The sequence below is a fragment of the Eulemur rufifrons genome, chromosome 7, assembly GCF_041146395.1.
Source record: "Eulemur rufifrons isolate Redbay chromosome 7, OSU_ERuf_1, whole genome shotgun sequence".
Classification (NCBI taxonomy): domain Eukaryota; kingdom Metazoa; phylum Chordata; class Mammalia; order Primates; family Lemuridae; genus Eulemur; species Eulemur rufifrons.
In genome coordinates this window covers 267,088,044-267,106,010 of record NC_090989.1, presented here as the reverse complement: position 1 = coordinate 267,106,010, position 17,967 = coordinate 267,088,044, and the positions used below count along the sequence as shown (strand labels likewise).

General features: G+C 40.3%; 2 protein-coding genes across 3 annotated transcripts in view; one reads left to right on the top strand and one right to left on the bottom strand.

Moving 5' to 3' along the window:
- The first annotated feature begins 62 nt into the window (after positions 1-62).
- CDC26 (cell division cycle 26) lies at positions 63-7,257 on the top strand. 2 transcript variants are annotated; one of them, XM_069474567.1, is made up of 4 exons: positions 63-253; positions 2,016-2,123; positions 2,607-2,728; positions 6,811-7,257. In XM_069474567.1, the coding sequence occupies exons 3-4, from the start codon at positions 2,648-2,650 to the stop codon at positions 6,985-6,987; spliced, it is 258 nt and encodes an 85-aa protein (XP_069330668.1). In that variant the 5' UTR covers positions 63-253; positions 2,016-2,123; positions 2,607-2,647; the 3' UTR covers positions 6,988-7,257. The 2 variants fall into 2 exon arrangements, with proteins under 2 accessions (XP_069330668.1, XP_069330669.1); XM_069474568.1 differs by lacking the exon at positions 63-253 and adding an exon at positions 353-542 and having other exon boundaries at positions 6,811-7,185.
- A 1,332-nt stretch (positions 7,258-8,589) lies between these two features.
- Positions 8,590-17,967, bottom strand: part of SLC31A1 (solute carrier family 31 member 1) — a 33,667-nt gene continuing 24,289 nt past the window's right edge. Inside the window, exons 2-5 of the mRNA XM_069476685.1 lie at positions 17,129-17,243; positions 16,245-16,317; positions 14,853-15,021; positions 8,590-13,777 (exon numbers count right to left, since the gene is read on the bottom strand). Coding sequence (XP_069332786.1) covers positions 13,576-13,777; positions 14,853-15,021; positions 16,245-16,317; positions 17,129-17,209 — 525 coding nt within the window. The 5' untranslated portion in view covers positions 17,210-17,243 and the 3' untranslated portion in view covers positions 8,590-13,575. The remainder of the gene's footprint in view (positions 13,778-14,852; positions 15,022-16,244; positions 16,318-17,128; positions 17,244-17,967) is intronic.

Sequence of the window (17,967 nt, the reverse complement as noted above, 5' to 3'; positions counted from 1 at the left end):
CGACCGGAAGTGAGCTCAGAGCCGTCGCTGCGCCCGGGGCGGTGCAGAGCATGATGGGAGTTGTAGTAAGAAAGAGAGTCTGGTCGTATGGAGAGGCATGTCCCGAAGAGCCTCCAAGTAAAGCTCGCGGTAGACGAGGTTCTGCAAAGAGAGAGGCTCAGAGCAGTCTGGGAAGTGTAGTCCAGTTGCCTTGGCAATAGCTACGTGGTGGGAGCCGAGGTTCCAGGAAGGGGCTGAGCAAGCTTGAAAAGAGGTAAGTGCCTGGTTCCGGGCTTGGCTCCGGGCTGAAGTCTGGAGTAAATCAAGGGCTTTGTGGGCCTCCTTTCCGCCGTGAGTCTACGGGAGCCTTTACCTGAGCTGAGGATCGTGTTGCCATGGAAACCCTCGCCCGGGACTGAGGTGGCGGCCTGGAGCTGGGGGAGGAGGGCTGTTCTTGCGGTCCGGAGGCCTCCCGGGGGCTCCCTCTGAGCTGGGTGCATTTGCAGTGGATTTGGGCAGCGGCGAGAGATTAAGCTCGAAGAGCCCTCTAGCGCCAAAGTACGGTAAAGACCCGGCGGAGGAGGCGGCCTGATTTTGTTGCTGTTCGTTTTGTTTTGTTGTTTTCAGCTCGGTCTTTGTAACAGATTGAGAGGCAGGTGAGGGATCGGAAGGTGTCAGGTACCTCTCTGCACGGCCCTGTGCTCTGCTGGGTGCTGGGTCGTCAGAGATGAACAGGACAGGGTTTTTGCCCCCATGTGGGTGTGGGAGATTCTCAAAATGTTGGTGTTTCCCGAGATGGCCAGACTCCCACTCAACCCCCCAAAACAATTACAATAATAATACATGTTATTTATTGAGCGTTTATTAAATGCCAATTTATATTCCAGGGCTTACTGTGCATTGCGTCATTCAGTCCATATATCAACAGAGTACAGATAAGGAAAGTAAGGTCTAGTGAGCAATGAAATTATAACAGGTGTGCAAGATCAGTGGTGTAGTGGGATTAAACCTCTGTCCTTTCTCCTCCAGAGCCAGCACTTTTAACCGTTACTCTATACTGCTTCGTAGTAGTGAGGTTTTCACAGTTTGCAGAAAAATTAAAATGTATAGAAGATTTTTTTTTTTTCTCTTTCAAGTATGCCTCCCTTACCCCGTTTAGAACTTTGGCTTTCTCTACCATTTGTCTACATTGGAATCTGGTAGATAGTATAAGATGTAGTACAGAGCAGGTTGAAATGTAATATGCCAGTGTTTTGTATGTTTTCTTTTTTTCAGTGTTTTATATTGATAATATCACCTGTGTCTGTCCCAAGCTTCATGGGAGAAGGAAATATTTCTTCCTTTGTATACTTCCCACTCCCTATTTTCATCCTAGAAACTGTAATAATAATTTATATTTGCACATAATTTTAAAAAGCTTTCACTTACATCATTCTCATTTAATCTTCACCATGTTGACCTATGTATAATTTTTATAGGAGTCTGACAGTATTATCAAAACTGAGATAGCTGGGCTTGACTTCTTTATCTGTAAAATAGTGATAATTTTGCCAGCTTCACAGGGTTTTTGTGTTAAAATAAGAATGTAAAGAATAAGAATGGAAAATCCTAGCACAGTGCTCAAGAAAAGTTCATTGTACTGTCTATATTTGGATCTCTCATTCAACAGACATTTATTGACTGCTTATTATAGATACACTCTACTGGATGCTGCAGAAAATATAAAGATGGTGCCTACACAACTCAATATGGGGAGCTGTGTTTTCTCAAAAAAATGGTTTTTATTAACACAGTATTACCTTGGGATTTCAGACTGTAGAGTACTCTGTTGGGCTCTTTTTGCATTTGTTCTTCATGCCTATCTTTTAGAAGTCAACTAAGACATCATTTCCTCCAGGAAGCCTTGCCTGACATTCCTGTCTACCTTATACTCAGCCCAGACTGGATTTGGTGCCTGTGTAATGCCAGTGTATTACCCTCATCAGAGTTCTTATTACACTATATCACAATTTTCTCTTTGTCTGTTTTCCCCACAGATTGTGACTGTACCTTTTAACTCTAGCTGGAGCATGAGAAGTATTTGTCTAATGAATGACTTATCCGTCTAGGACTTATTTTGACCCTCAGGATAATCCTGTGAACTGGTGAGTTAGAGGGAGTTTTCATGAGATTTAGCAAACTGATTTTAGCATTCAGGAGTGATCACAAATCTCTGACAAATTCTCATGTATACATGAGTAGATTAAATTTAATGGTTTGCCTATTATCCCCCTAACTATACTGAATTAAGATGTGATAATTAACTTTATTCTTTTAGCTAGAATGTCTCTTTGAATGTGACTAGAGTATGAGGTTAAAGTGATTGTTGCCTAGAATTCTCTCTTACAGGCACCTGGCTATTTTAAGTTCTTACAGAAAGAGTTTTTTGAACTTACAGAGTTGTGGATCTCCATCATATAATAAAATGTAATAATCATATACCTAAAGACTTTAGAAGCCTATATGTAAATCCAAATGAGTTTTTTATACTGCCATTCACTTTAGTGTGCATGCTTATTAATGGATCTTATGTTTGTAGCTGAAACTTATCACGTCCAGTTTTTTCTCCTCTATGCCATTTTTAACAGCTAATAGTTCACTGGGTGTGGCCCTTAGTGTTGATTTCAGCATGCTGCGAAGAAAACCAACACGCCTAGAACTAAAGCTTGATGACATTGAAGAGTTTGAGAGCATTCGAAAAGACCTAGAGGTAAGAATACAACCCTTCGAACCCTTAGGAATATTTAAAACAAAACTCTAACTTCTTTTTTCTTTCTCTCTCTCTCTCTCTCTCTTTTTTTTTTTTTTTTATTTACTATCAGCTGAAAGAATTAACTCTAACTTCTGACTCTTAAACCAACAGTTTATTTGAAATTGCTATTTGGATGCTTTACAGGCATCTCATACTTATGTGTTAGTTTCCTATGGCTGCCATGACAAAGTGCCACAAACTTGGTGGCTTAAGACAACAGAAATTTATTCTTTCACAGTTTTATAGGCCAGAAATCTGAAATCAGTATCACTGGGCTGAAATCAAGGTGTCAGCAGGGTGACACTCCCTCTGGAGGCTCCAGAGAATCTATTCCTTGGCTCTTCTAGCTTCTGGTGGCTGTGGGCATTCTTGGCTTGTGAAGATGTCACTCCATACATCCATGGTCAAGTTGCCTTCTCTTCTTCTGTCTGTAAAATCTTCTCTGCCTCCTTCTTATACGTGGGATTGCTTTTAGGGCCTACCTGGATAATCCTCCTATCTCAAGACCCTTAATTTGATCATATCTACAAAGACCCTTTTTGCATATAAGGCAACATTTATAGATTCCAGAAATTAGGAACTGATAGCTTTGGGTGCCAATATCCAGCCTACTATACTTTAACATGTTAAAAAAGAAAACAAAACAAAAACTCATGATTTCCCCCTCAAACCAGACATCCCCCCATTTTCCTCTAGTGTCCCCATCTCGGTATCTACCCAGTTGCTCAGGCCAGAAACTTGGCAGTCATTCTTCAGTCTGCCCTTTCCCTCCCCCTCTGTGTTCAATCTGTCTGTGAATCCTTTGCTTTTACCACCAGACTGTGTCTAGAATCTCCCCATCCCTTTTCATCTCCACTGTTACAGCCCTACTTCAAGTAACCATCTCTCCCTGTTAATTTCTGTATCTTCAATTCATTCTCCATCAGGTATCTAGAATGATCTTTGAAAATTTTCAGATCATGTCATTGCCCTGTTTAAAACTCCTCATTGGCTTCCTGCACTTAGAATAAAATCTGAATTCCTTAGCATGGCCTATAAGATTTTAGATATTCTAGCCTCTGTCCAGTTTCACCTCATGCCACCCTTTGCTTTGCCTTTTATACCACAGCCACACTGGCTTCCTTTCATTTCCTTGAACATACCAAAATATTCATCACTTCCTTGGCCTTTGCACATGTTATTTCTTTCTATCTAGAATGCTCCCCCTTTCTTCCAGTCTTATTTAAATGTCACCTCCTCAGTCTGAGAGGCCTCCTTTGACCCTGTCCAAGTTAGGTGTGTCATTCCTATCCATGCTGCATCCATCTCATTAGCCTCTCACAAAGCACCATATTTTTTTAACAGCATTTATTATAATTTACAATTATTTATTATAAAATCATTTACATTAGGAACCTTGATTGCAGAAACCATATCTGTCATCTTCACCATTGAATTCCCAGTATCTAGCATGTAGTAATGTAGTAGGAGCCCAATATGTTTTTTGTTTTTTTTTTAAGAGACAAGGTCTCACTTTCTTACCTAGGCTGGAGTGCAGTGGTACAATCATAGCTCACGGCAGCCTGGAACTCCTGGGCTCAAGCGATCCTGCCTCAGCCTCCTGAGTAGCTAGGACTACAGGTGTGCACCACCATGCCTGGCTAATCTTTTTAAAAAAAATTTTTTGTAGAGACAAGGTCTTACTGTATTGTCCAGGCTGGTCTCAAACTGCTGGCTTCGAGTGATCCTCCCTCCTTGTCCTCCCAGAGTGCTGAGATTACAGGAATGACCCACTGCACCTATACGTATTTTTAAGTGTGGCCTTACCACATAGTATAGATATCTATTACTAAGACTTATATTCTTCAGTGGCCTTCAGAACAAATTCCAAATTCCCTAGCATAGCATTTGAGGCCCTTTGCGACCTGGTTCTTGCTTATCTCTCCACTTTATCTTCTGTTGCCGAGTTGTCTTTAACTTTAACCTCAGTTACCGTACACACTATGTTCCATTTGCCCGAAAAGCCCTTTCCCTATCTTTGCCAGGCTAACTGTTACTCATCTTTTCACTCAGCTCCTTCCAGTCTCCAGTGGGGCTGAATTCAACCTCCTCCTGTGCTGTCACTCTCTGTTATAATTGTCTGTTTTTCTGTTTTCCCCTGCTGGGCCTGAAGCTCCTAGAAGGCAGGGGTGGGTGTATTCATCCTGCATCTGTTCCCTGAGATACGAGGCCCAAAGGAGGACGCAGTACAAGTCTGTTTTCATTTGCTGTTCTAGTAGATGTTTTGTACCAGATGGCAGAGGACATTACATTTTGCATGCATTCATGAACATGATGGTTTTACTAGGTATTGTATCTGCTTCATGATAAGACCAATAGCTTAGATTTCTTTCCCCCCTTCTTCATCCCAGTAGAGTTTAGTGTTCTCTAAGCATCATCATTTTTTGCTTCTTAAAAACGCACATTGAGGCTGGGTGCAGTGGCTCACGCCTGTAATCCTAGCACTCTGGGGGGCCGAAGTGGGAGGGATCACTTGAGGTCATTAGTTCAACACCAGCCTGAGCAAGAGCGAGACCCTGTCTTTACCAAAAATAGAAAAAATCAGCTGAGCCCAGGGGTAGACGCCTATAGTCCCAGCTACTGGAGAGGCTGAGGCAGGAAAATCACTTGAGCCCAGGAGTTTGAGGTTGCAGTGAGCTATGCTGACACCACTGCACTCTACCCGGGGCGACACAGTGAGACTCTGTCTCAGAAAAAAACAAAAACAAAAACAAAACCACATATTGATAGTGTGTTTTTAAGGATGAGCTTTAAGTATGGTTTAAACTTCACTTGTAACCAGCCTCACAAAAGTTTGCATACTGAACTTAGGTCAGCTCGCCATTGAGTTAGTCTGTCCACAAAAAGCAGTTATCTAGTGGGTTTGACCTGTTGTAGAGTAACTTAGGAAGGAAGGAAAGTCATACCCTACACTAAAATGAAACCAGTAGAAAACTGGTATATTTCATTTTTTACTGAAATTAGTTTGATTAGACTACCATGACTAGATTCTGAAACAGTCAGCACTTGCTCATAGTGGGAAGCCTTTTAAATGATTTCATTCCATTTGGATATTCTCAGAATGATAAGAGTCCTTTGCCTTGTAGAACTTATTTTCACAAAGGTGTTTGGGTAGAACTTTCTAATGTCACGTATTGGTAGTGTAGACTAACTAGAGAGTAATCAGGAAGGTCATTATATTTGTAACATAAAAGGTAATACCTGATTTGATTCACTGTAGTACTTTGATGTTGGCATTTAAATGCTTGCAGTTCAGCAGTAAGTGATGAGGAATGGTGGTAATTTCAGTGATTAGAATAGTTGAGCCATTCTAATAAAGGAACAATAGTTAAAATAACTGTTCATTCTCTTCGAGAAAGTTATCTTTATAGTCAGGTAATGGTCATTATAGGATAAGTGTTAGTCTCTTTTTGAAAATAAACTAAGACATACTTTGTGAATTCTACAGTCACTGTCATGGAAAACAAAAAGAAGCCCTAAAACTCAGACCTTTTGATAGCATAAAACCTTCTAGTATTACTTTCAATCTCATGGGATCAGTCAGGTTATAGATTTTTAATGGTTATTGTTTTACCACTCACTTGATTTTTTCATTTACTCTTTTGAATAATACATTTGCTAAAATATCCTTAGCTTCCCCTTGTCACTAACTCTTATGTATCTTTCTAGTTGCAGCTTCCTGCTTTGAACCTCCACCACCACTCTCCCACCTCCTCTTCTTTGTGTCTCTCTGGCAGTGTGGGCTTCTCTCTGTCATAGCCCTAATCACCCTATAATTGTCTATTTGCCTAGTTCCCTATTAGACCGTGACATCCTGGAAGGTAGGGATTATACCTTTATCTTCGTTGTGCCCCTAACTATCCTAAACCTCAGATTTCAGTTTATTGTTCTTTAGACTCTAACCCTATCTTTTACCCCATGCCTAGTACATGATAGGTGCTAAATAAACATTTGCTAATTGAAAGAATTTTGCCTTAATCCTAAAACTTTTATACTTTCAGACCCGAAAGAAACAGAAGGAAGATGTGGAAGTTGTAGGAGGCAGTGATGGAGAAGGAGCCGCTGGGGTCAGCAGTGACCCCAAGAGCCGGGAACAAATGATTAATGATCGAATTGGTTATAAACCCCAACCCAAGCCCAACGATCGCTCATCTCAATTTGGAAGTTTTGAATTTTAGAGATGGATTATCTTGCATGTCAGAGCCCTGGAATGGAATCAATTGATGGCAGAAGTACAAACCAGATTTAGAGAAGTGAGTGCTCACAGACAAGCAGAATGTTTTACCTCCTGCAGAAATACTTTTGCATGGGATTACGGATGCTTAACTTTCACTCTAAGCTGGAATCCAAACTCTGGTTTGTCTCTGAAAAATTTAACTCTGTAAAACTTATCTGATTTTTGTTTTTAAAAATAAATATATTTTTGGAAAAATGTGAGGCATTGTTAATGAAGTATAATAACACTCTTAACCCCCAGACTTTAAAAGGCAATTGTTACAGAAGTAATATCATTCTTCCCATCTTCATTAAAAGACCCTAAGCACAGAACACTTCCAGTTGATCCCTGTCACTTTCATTCAACAAGCATTTATAGGGTGCCTACCACTGCCAATCAACAAAGATCCCTGCCCTTGTGGAGATTAAATTCTAGTGATTTTGTGTAAACCTGAAGAAGTTATAGGTGCCAGATGTTTACCGAATGGCTTTATAGCTAGTTTGGGTACAACTTTGGGAGGACAAGCAATGGAAGGAAACAAGAATGCTCTTAACAGTATTACCATCATTCCAATTTTTCTTCCTTTCTCAATTTATCTAAGAAGTTTTCCTAGCAGGAACCAATCTGAGAGGCAGTTTAGAGGATAATTTTTGAATCATATCCTATTGCTTTCACTGTTTAATTCAACTGTAGGGAACCACCAGCTGTGGTAGTAAGAACTTCTTGAATCATTGGTTCTAGAGACCTCTTAGCAGGATTTTACCTAGGCTTTTTGGAGTAGTTGAAGTCTGAATAAAAAGAATGTGGGAAAGGCAGGGATAGAAGGGAATAGTTTCCCTTCTTGCTCCAGACATTCTCAGAAAACCTTTGTTCTTCCAGTTTAATCTGGGACCTTCAACTCTGTTACTATCTTAAAAAAAACCTGAGTCAGACTCCAGATAGGGAAATCAAGTTATATTATCTTGAAGCCGGCAAAGGCCTTATGGAAGAGCTAACAGTCTGATTTGTGAATCCATGCTACTAAACTTTCTTACTACATTGCTTTCTTAGTCTTCCACAGCTAAGTCTAAGAAAGTAGAGGTAGAGGATAGAGTGAGAAGTTGCTGTTTTCAGGAAATTTCCATGCTATTTTATTTATAGAGAAGAGACAATTACTAGATCAGTAGAAAAGAGCTTAATTGCATCTGTAAACCTTTTTTGGCACAACTGAAATCACATGCATTGATTCTGTATTTCTTAGGTACTACTGTTCATTTCTGGATTACCCAAACTCAGGAAGTTGGTTCAGGTGCTTGTAAAGAGATACTAACTTTATCCAGAAGAATGTACTTTTCATTTTCCTGAAAGCTAGAGTAATAATAACCAGTATATAATAATACAAAAACCACTATAGCTTGGATGCCTATTTTGTGCTGGCTGCCTTATACATATTGCTCTTAATTCAAATATGTGCTATATTGCCCTTTTATAAATGAGAAAACTAAGGTGTGTTTTAAAAAAATTTTTTTTCTTTAAAAATTCTTTTATTTTTAATTATGGGTACATAATAGTTGTATATATTTATAGGGTACATGTGATATTTTGATACAGGTATACAATGTGAATTAATCAAATCAGGGTAATTAGGATATCTATCACCTCAGGCATTTAACTTTTTCTGTGTTAGGAACATTCCAATTCCACTTTTAGTTATATTAAAGTATACCCTACCTTGTTGACTATATTCACTTTGTTGTGCTATCAAGTATTGTTCATTCTAACTATATTTTTGCACCCATTAAACATCCCCACTTTATCCTCCCCCACGGCCCCAGCCTCTGGTAGCTGTCGTTCTACTTTGTATCTCCATGAGATCAATTGTTTTTAATATTTTGCTCCCATATATGAGTGAGAACATGCGAGATTTGTCTTTCTGTCATTGGCTTATTTCACTTAACATAATGTTCTCCAGTTCCATCCATGTTGTTGCAAATGGCAGGATTTCATTCTTTTTTGTGGCTATATAATATTCCCTTGCATATATGTACCACAATTTATCAATTCATCTGTTGATGGACACTTAGGTTGATTCTATATCTTGGCCATTGTGAATAGTGCTGCAAAAAACATGGGAGTGCAGATACATTTTGGATATACTGAATTCCCATCCTTTGGCTATACGCTCAGCAGTGGGATTGCTGGGTCACATGGTAGTTCTGTAATATTTTCAGTTTCTGAGGAACTTCCGTACTGTTTTCCATAACGTTCTCACCAACAGTGTACTAGGTTCTCCTTTCTCCACATCCTTGCCAGCATTGATTATTGGGCTTAGGGATTTTTAGAATAACTTTTCCTAAGGTCACACTGCTAGTAAGTAGTAGAGCCAGGATTCAAACCCATGGACTTCAAAGGCCATGCTCAACATATTACACTAAAGAAGAGACTAGCAGCGGTGTTAACTGGCAAGATGCCCACTGGGGGCTGGCGGGAAGAGCAAGTGACACCAGCACTCTGGCATTACCAAAGGGGTAGGCAGGGTCCGGTCTCCAGGTTTGCCAGTGAACTTCCTAGAGGCCTGACTCAGAATCTCTTGCCTAACAGAATAAACACAGGGAAGGGATTATGATGTGACAAAAAAATAGCTTTAAAATTCAGGAATCTCCAGCCAGATGAGGTCCACAGGAGGAAAAAAAATAAATTTCAAGAATCTTTGGTATACTGAAATGTCTGCAGCTCCACAAAGACTCTGACTCCTATGCAAAAGTTCACATGGATCTTCTGGTATGTATTAGCTCATCATTTTGAGCAGAGTAGGAGGAGAGTGAGAGGAAAACATAAAGGGATCAGACCACCTAAAAGACTTTGACATTTTAAAAACTGATGGTAATGGCTGGACTGTATGCAGACTATGAGGAGACTAGTTTATTCTGACATCACTCTGGGTGGAAAAATATGCATAGAATCACAAAATCAAAATATTTTGTTCTTTTGCACATGACACTGTTAAAACATTCCTACTACAGCAATACTGCTCTCCAGGAGCTTACAATCTATAATAGTCAACATTAATTATAGACCCAGTGATTAAGGCATTACATCAAATGCAGTCTTTGTATCTTTAGATACATCTTCTGAAGAAGCAGCTGGAGAGGGCAGGTTCAAAATTAAGTGGCCTGAAAGTGTACCCCCCATCACTCCCTCCCTCCCAGCTCCTTATAATGAACCCCTTGTGACTAGAACTCAAGACCAGTACCCATAGCCTGAAAGGGAATTCCAGACAACCCTATCATAGAAGTAGTGAAGAAACCTTAATTTCTAATCCCCTGGTGGACACAGTGAGGATTCCCTGTTTGTGGGCAATGGGGGTGCTGAGTGTTCCTCCATCATAGACTGGAGACGGCACTTAAGATTGATTCTACAATTCTGAGGAGGGTACTAGGTTTCCCTTTACCCAGCCTTATACAAGTTCCAGTGGGGCGATTGCTTCTTCTGTTTTTCTTTTTGAGTAAAAGTCTCACTCTCTTGTCCTGGGTAGAGTGCAGTGGCGTCATCACAGCTAATGGCAACCTCAAACTCCTGGGCTCAAGTGATTCTCCTACCTCAGCCTCCCGAGTAGCTGGGACTACAGGCGCATGCTACCATGCCTGGCTAATTTTTGCTATTTTTGGTAGAGGCCAATTTTTTTCTATTTTTTACTTTTTTGGTAGAGATAGGGTCTCACTCTTACTCAGGCTGGTCTCGAACTCCTGACCTCAAGTGATCCTTCCACCTCAGCCTCCCAGAGTTCTAGAATTACAGGCGTGAGCCACCACGCCCAGCTGGGGCAATTGCTTCTTGAAGCATGCTTAAGGTCTCCAATAGGTTCATAAATACCAACTTTTGGTTGGTATTTATATCCACAGCATAGCAATGTCCACTGCATCAGGATGGCTAGGGAGATTTAATAAACTAGACATATCAGATAAAAGACTGAAAGATAGGGACAGCAGAGTAAGAGACCAAAGAGATGGGGGTACAGTCTTCCAATAGATGTGAACAGGGAAGGAGGAAATGAGAAGTTTGAATCCAAAAGGAACAAAGAAGTCAGGAATTAAATAACAGGGAAACAGAAATGAAAGTTAATGATATCATGATAGTATCATAATCCCAGAGCTCAAGTAAGATGGAATTTAAGCTTTAATTTTTTTTCTCCTTCACTGGCTTCATCCTTAGCAATCTAGTCCCAAGAATCCCTGAAATTCAGGTTTTTCAGGAAATTATCTCTATCCTGAATACCTAAAGACCTATCGCAAACTGATGTTTCTCTCTGAGTTTCAAATTCATAGCACTTTGTCTTAACTGGCCTTGATTTTATCTTACTGATAAGGTCCTGTTCCTGGAAGGATACTCTATAGCATGCTGAGATTTCTAGAGAGCATCAGAGTCATTACTAAACACTGATTCTTATTTATGTCTCATGGTTTTATTATTCCTTGGCTTCTGAGACAACAGGCTATTTTTAAAAAAAATTTTTTTGTGGAGATGAGGTCTCAATATGTTGCCCAGGCTAGTCTCAAACTCCTGGCCTCAAGTGATACTCTCGCTTTGGCCTCCCAAAGTGCTGGGATTACAGGCGTGAGCCACTGTGCCTGGCCAACAACGGGCAATTTATAACTCAACACTGGACTCTGTCAGTACCTGTCATTCACTCTGCTCATGCTAAGTATCATTGCAAAGGGATGAAATGAGAGAAAAGCACAAAGCTCTAAATGTTGGTTCATGGATTTTAACCTCTACCACTAGGCTCATAACCCTCTCTTGGTTCAAAGCCATACAAGTACACATTCCTTGCTCTCCAATATTTAACTGGCACCCATAGAGAAAGTACAAACTTCAACAGGATAGTACTGTTTTGTGTCCTCCACCCTGACGCAGAACCGGATCTAGCACCAAGGAGGGCAAGATTTAACAGACCAGCAAAGGAAGACTCCCTTTACAGAGGTAGTTTGGACAGCCGTGTAGACAGACTAACAACTGAACAGAATAAATCCAATGTGATTCTTCATTGAGAAAAGAGGTTTTGGCCACTTGTGATCTAATTAAGCCCCCCCAGAGTAACAAAGACGGTCACGTGGAGGATGAGGGTCTGCCTGGGATGGGAATGGATGTGAGGAAAATCTGGCCATCAGCAAACCACACCCTCAGTCTCTCCAAAGAGAAAGCTGGACTTTTGCCCCTCTGGACCATGACTGGTGGATTTACACTGAAGATCAAAGGTTTCTCTCAACATTCAAACTACTTCCAAGAAACCACAGGTCTTTAAAAATAAGGACTAGTGATTTCATCTAGGCTAGTGAAAATATTCTGGCTACAGCCCTTCGTGCATGTGCGCGTGGGTACACATATACACAGCTGGAGCTGAATAAATATGGAATGATTAAGTATTGATCAGCAGCATTTACTAAGTGAGTTAAGCCCAGACATACCACCCATCAGTCAGCAATTCAAATGCCCAAGCCCAATATCAGGTAACCCACCCTGCCAGGTGACACTTTCTTAGTTTAAAGCACAGATTCCCAAACTGTGGTCCCCTGACCATCAGCAGGAGCATCACCTAGGAACTTAGAAATGCCAGTTTTGGCACTCTGCGGTTGAGGCCCAGCAACTAGTGTTTTAAAAAGCCCTCCAGGTGATTGTGATAATGCTAAAATTTGAAAATCACTGGCATAGAGGCAGACGTGAAAACAATAATGAGAAAAAATAATTCAAACTCTTTTGCTTCATTCAGCTGGGACAAACCAAGGTACCAAGTCAAAGTAAAATGCCAATGATTTTATTTTAAAATATCCATTTCTATATTCTCAAATTGATTGTCTTTTTTTTTTTTGACTGGCAAGTTCATTCTAATCAAAATGTTAAGTGGGAACACAAGTTGATGAGTTAATCATCCAAGAATACACACTCTGCAAGCTCTAGACCTGTATTTAGTCTCAAACCACCGCTCTGCACACTACAAAGATTTCGGTGCAATACATCACACCTAAAGAAAGGCACAATGTATTTCCCACTCATTAAGTCCAAAGACAGGACCTTATTTTCTAATGTTAAGTTTGAGTTCTGGGTTTAGTTGGGCAAGAATTTCCCTCAGCTGCCATTAATCTTGGCTGAAATTAATCCCTTTCCATCACTGACCCAGGGAAAATACCACCAAATTCACTTACTGTCTGTTTAAAAAAATCCAGAAGATTAAAAAAGGAAGCAGATGATCAAGTCATTGAATAGAAAGCTACCTGGATTAGACAAGAACACATAACTTAGATCTAGAATGATGGGGGAGGAAAAGACATCTCATGGGTGGCTTCTCCTCAAGAGAAATGGGAATCTCAGCTTATTAGAAAAAAGTTTGGGAGGTTACCACTTTAGCTCAGAGACTGTAAACTAAACCTCTGTTGAGCAGGGGTGTGTGTGTGTGTGTGTGTGTGTGTGTGTAAAGAGACAGGAGCAAGAAGGGATGATTGGAGCAGGAATCACACCTTCCAGTCTCGAACTGCTTCCCACTGCAACCGGTAAGGCCACGCCATGGAGTTTGACGTTAATGGCAATGTTCTGTGATGTCCACTACCACTGCCTTCTTCCAGCTGAAGAGAAAGTATCCCGTACCAGCCCCTGCTGCTACGGCAATGCAGAGGTACCCATTGTAGGTCATGAAGATGAGCATGAGGAAGTAGCTGATGACCACCTGGATGATATGCAGCACTGTTTGCAGGAGGTGGGGAAAGCTCAGCATCTGTTGCCTGGAGAGTAAACAGGGACACAACAATTAGGGACTCCAAGGAGCTCTGCAGATCAGGAGAAAGGGGATACAGCTGTAGCCACGAGCTCAGCTGAAACTGGACTGTGTCAAAGACACTCTGGCAACTCATGGGTACTTGTGTATATGTATATTGTCTATCGGTCCCTGGAAATGAAACAGCATAAGGCTGTCAGGTTTATAAGCACTGGCCAGATAGGGTTATGTGCTAGTAGGAGGAGCCCTCTTCCAGAGGAGAAAGGGATGAGGAGTAATCCCAACTTATCACCTCCTTAGATCCTGAAAGCGAGCCTTAAACTCTCCCACACTCATTTGCCTGAGCATTTACAAGCCTTCCACCTTTGCAAAGTTCACATTCTACGAAAATGGAAATAGAATTGAGGGTTGGGTGACGTAGTAGAAATGACTTAATTAGGCACCAGGAGACCTGGCTACCCATCCCCAGATAGGTCACGAGTTTTTGGAGCCTCAACAGGCTCCTCAGTACAATGGGAATAATACTGTTTGCTTGAAAGCAGGATGTTGGTCTATAGGAGTTCTTTAGGTCCAATCTAGTTTTGAGACCTACATTTTAATTAAAACCGAATCTCAAAAGGCTTTTGCCTACCTATGGGAAAAACCAATAATCATCCAGATACTTTCTTAGAACACAGAAATCTTTACAGTCTTACACTGTAAACAAAATAAGGATAGAATGGGCTAGGTACAACTTTTTATAGAAAGGAATTCATTGCACTCTGTCATTCTTTTATACTTTGACCTGACTTTCTTGTTTGTTATTATTTTGGCAAATATTTTAAAACACAGATCCCTCACTTACCTTCTTCCAAAGTGACCAATACTCACAAATCAGAACATTCACATTTGTAGAAGAGTTCCTATCACTCCTCCTTTGGCCTGCTTATGACTCACGACCCCAAACCTCCAAAGACAGTTTTGATCAAGGTCATAGAGAATCACCAACTCAGGAAGAAGGCTGCTGCTAATAAAATAGCTGCTTTGCTGCTTAATTAATCCAACTCTCTAGAATTTCATCTGAATTTGTTAAATCTTCTTACCCAACAGTTTTGTGAGTCTCCATAAGGATGGTGCCATTTGGTCCTGGGACAGGCATGGAATTGTACCGAATGCTGACTTGTGACTTACGCAGCAGGCTCTCTCGGGCTATCTTGAGTCCTTCATAGAACATTGCTAGTAAAAACACTGCCACAAAAGCTCCAGCCATTTCTAAGTAAGGAAGGAAAAGATGGTGTGCTGTCAAACGTGCAAACTCATTAGCCAGTGTGCTGTCCAGCTAGAAAGACACATAGAGAAAATGCTGCTCTCAATTTCTGAAGACATTATATTATTACCTCTTCATTTGCCCAGGTAGGAGAAGAACAGCTAAGATAGTGAAAACCATTGCCTCTGCTGAAGAACATATTTACTTTCTGATTAAGATAAGAAAAATCATCTGAACAACAATAACGTTTTGGTCTGACAGCTTGATGTCATTAAATTAGCTTTGTTATGTTGAAACAATGTAGAGTATGGAAAAAGGGGAATAAGAACAACTTAGTTTTAAAAAGGGGAATAAGAACAACTTAGTTTTAAAAGTGCTGACTACATTTCTTGAATAGGTATTTCATTTCTGAGTCTTTTACACTGTGAAGTATTGGTAATACTTGACATAAATTCAGATCGCTAATTTAACACACTACCTGAACTACATGCTCTCCTTCTTCCCAAAACTAACTTTGTGGATCTAAAGATACATCTAGTACCTAAAGCAGTCCAACTGACTACTGAGCTTGGGCAATTGGAATTTAAAGTATACCAATACAAGATAATAGGCACAAAGAGATGGGTGAACAGGTGCCCCAAAACTAGGAGTGACTCTAAGATGGCCATGACAAGAATTGGGAAGGATGTGGGCCATAGTCTGGTACACCAAAAAAGAACACTGTTTCAGGCAGCTCTACAAGGTCTGGGTCCCTGTCATACTCCTGGCAGACTAATTCTTTGTGACTTAGGGCAAGTCATTTCACTATTTGAGGCTTAATTTATCTTTAAAATAGAAGGATTGTACTAGATCAAAAGTTTTTAACCAAGGGTTATTTTGTGGCATTTGAACTTGACTGTAGTCTTTGTCCAGGACCAATAACTTACTGAACAAGGAAACACTCTGGAAAAGGATGAAAGGAAATGGATTGCAAAATATTTCTATCTGATATATAAACTATTTTTCAGAGTGCCAAAACATACACATTATTTAACAGAGGTTCACCAGAGGACCAAAAAAAGTATTGTGTATCCTACCTTCTGGGTAGGAACTAGGAACCAAAAAGGTTATATATCATGACCATATTGATTTAGTAACTAGGATGGAAAGAGGTGCTGGGTTTCTAAATTCTTTGTCACTGTCTCTCATGTGACTGTCACCTTCAAACAACACCTGATAGCTTACTCACCTCCAGCTGTATTGATCACCAAACCGGAAAACAAGAGTTCCACATTTTTAATGCCAAAGTAGAAGGTCATAGGCTGCCAGAAAACCAAAAGTCAGTTAGGAATGAATGAAAATTCTAAATGAGAATTTCAAGCAAAGCAGCTGAGAACATTTAAAAGTTCTGGATAATAAGTTAAGAAGAGACATTCTCTGAGGCCTTCACCCTCACTCTAGCATTACTACCACAGGTACCAAGCATGAGTACTCTCCTAGACCCCCACCATCAACTTTTGTCTTTTTCTCTTTTCCACACAAAGCATAAAGACCAGAACTTAATTCAGAAAAGAGTCAATTTTAAAAGAAGGGACTACAGAAGGAAAAACCCTAGAATCCTGGTTCTGGTATGATTTCTGTAAATAACTTGCCATATGATTTTGGGCAAATCATTTGACTTGTTTGGGTCTGCTTTAGTTTTCCTCATTGGTAAACTGATTTTTAAAGATAATAACCTTCTAGTACTAAAATTCCATATTCTATTCATTCCTTTATTTTTTAGAGACAGGGACCGGCTCTGTCACCCAGGCTAGAGTACAGTGGCATGATCACAGCTCACTGCAACCTTGAAATCCTGGGTTCAAGCAATCCTCCCACCTGAGCCTCCTGAGTAGCTAGGACTATAGGCATGGACACCACACCAGGCTAATTTTTAAATTTTTTTGTAGAGACGAGGTCTTGCTATGTTGCCCAGGCTGGTCTCAAACTCCTGGCCTTAAGCAATCCTCTCAACTCAGCTTCCCAAATTTCTGGGATTATAGGCATGAGCCACCATGCCTGGCCTAAAACTCCAATATTTCTATTACCCAAGGGGTCAGAAAGGGCATGCGCTGCTGCTTCTTTGGCACTCACCATCATCATCATCATGTTGTTGTCTCCTCCACCATGGGAGTGTGAGGCTGCAGTTGTCGGGTGATGGTGAGAATGATTCATTTTTCCAGGCAAAGTTGAGTGTCAGCAGAAGATTCTTTTAAGAAAAAGAATTATACATAATAACTTAAGGACATAAAAATCTTCTCAGTAAATACTCTGTCTATATGGAATTCATCCAATAAATCAATGCTCTCCTGGCATCTTTACTCGGAACTAGTTTTCATAATCCACAGATGGAGAGAGAAGTAATTAGTGCTAATATGGATCACATTTGGAGATTGTAGCAGAAAGGATTTGCACCTAGGGCTTCAGACACCTAACCCTTCCTTACTCTGCAGGATTGTTCCTTTAATAAACATGCTAAATATATGTTCAACTTTATATATATGAGATAAGGAGAAGAAAGCAGCTTCTTTGGGTTGCAGGAAAACAGAAAATTTGTAATAATGTATAAATGGATGCCACTAATGAAATTTAACTGCTTTAAGGCTTTCTGATCATAATTGTCAGTAGATAAAAAGCAAGAAGTTCAGACAATTCATCTAATTGGGATGGCCTGTGTTTAACCAGGATATTAAGATTACATTTTCACATATAGAACAACCAGCTTTCAGCTAATTTAAATTTGAAGAAAGGTCTATTACCGCCCTAGGCAAGTAGTGTGCTCAGACTCTGGACATTAGAGTGAAGAACATGAAAAACAAGGTATAAATTGAATATTCTATATTAAATTAAGTCTAGACAAGTGCATATTCAGCCCTGTATCTTTACAACCACATCACTGCTTTACTGCAAAAAGTCAGTCTGGGATGTAAACC

Bases quoted from the DNA above. Each gene is read 5' to 3' on its own strand.
- CDC26 (XM_069474567.1), top strand. From the start codon at position 2,648: ATGCTGCGAAGAAAACCAACACGCCTAGAACTAAAGCTTGATGACATT. The intron at 2,729-6,810 runs GTAAGAATACAA...TTATACTTTCAG, and splicing joins GCATTCGAAAAGACCTAGAG to ACCCGAAAGAAACAGAAGGA.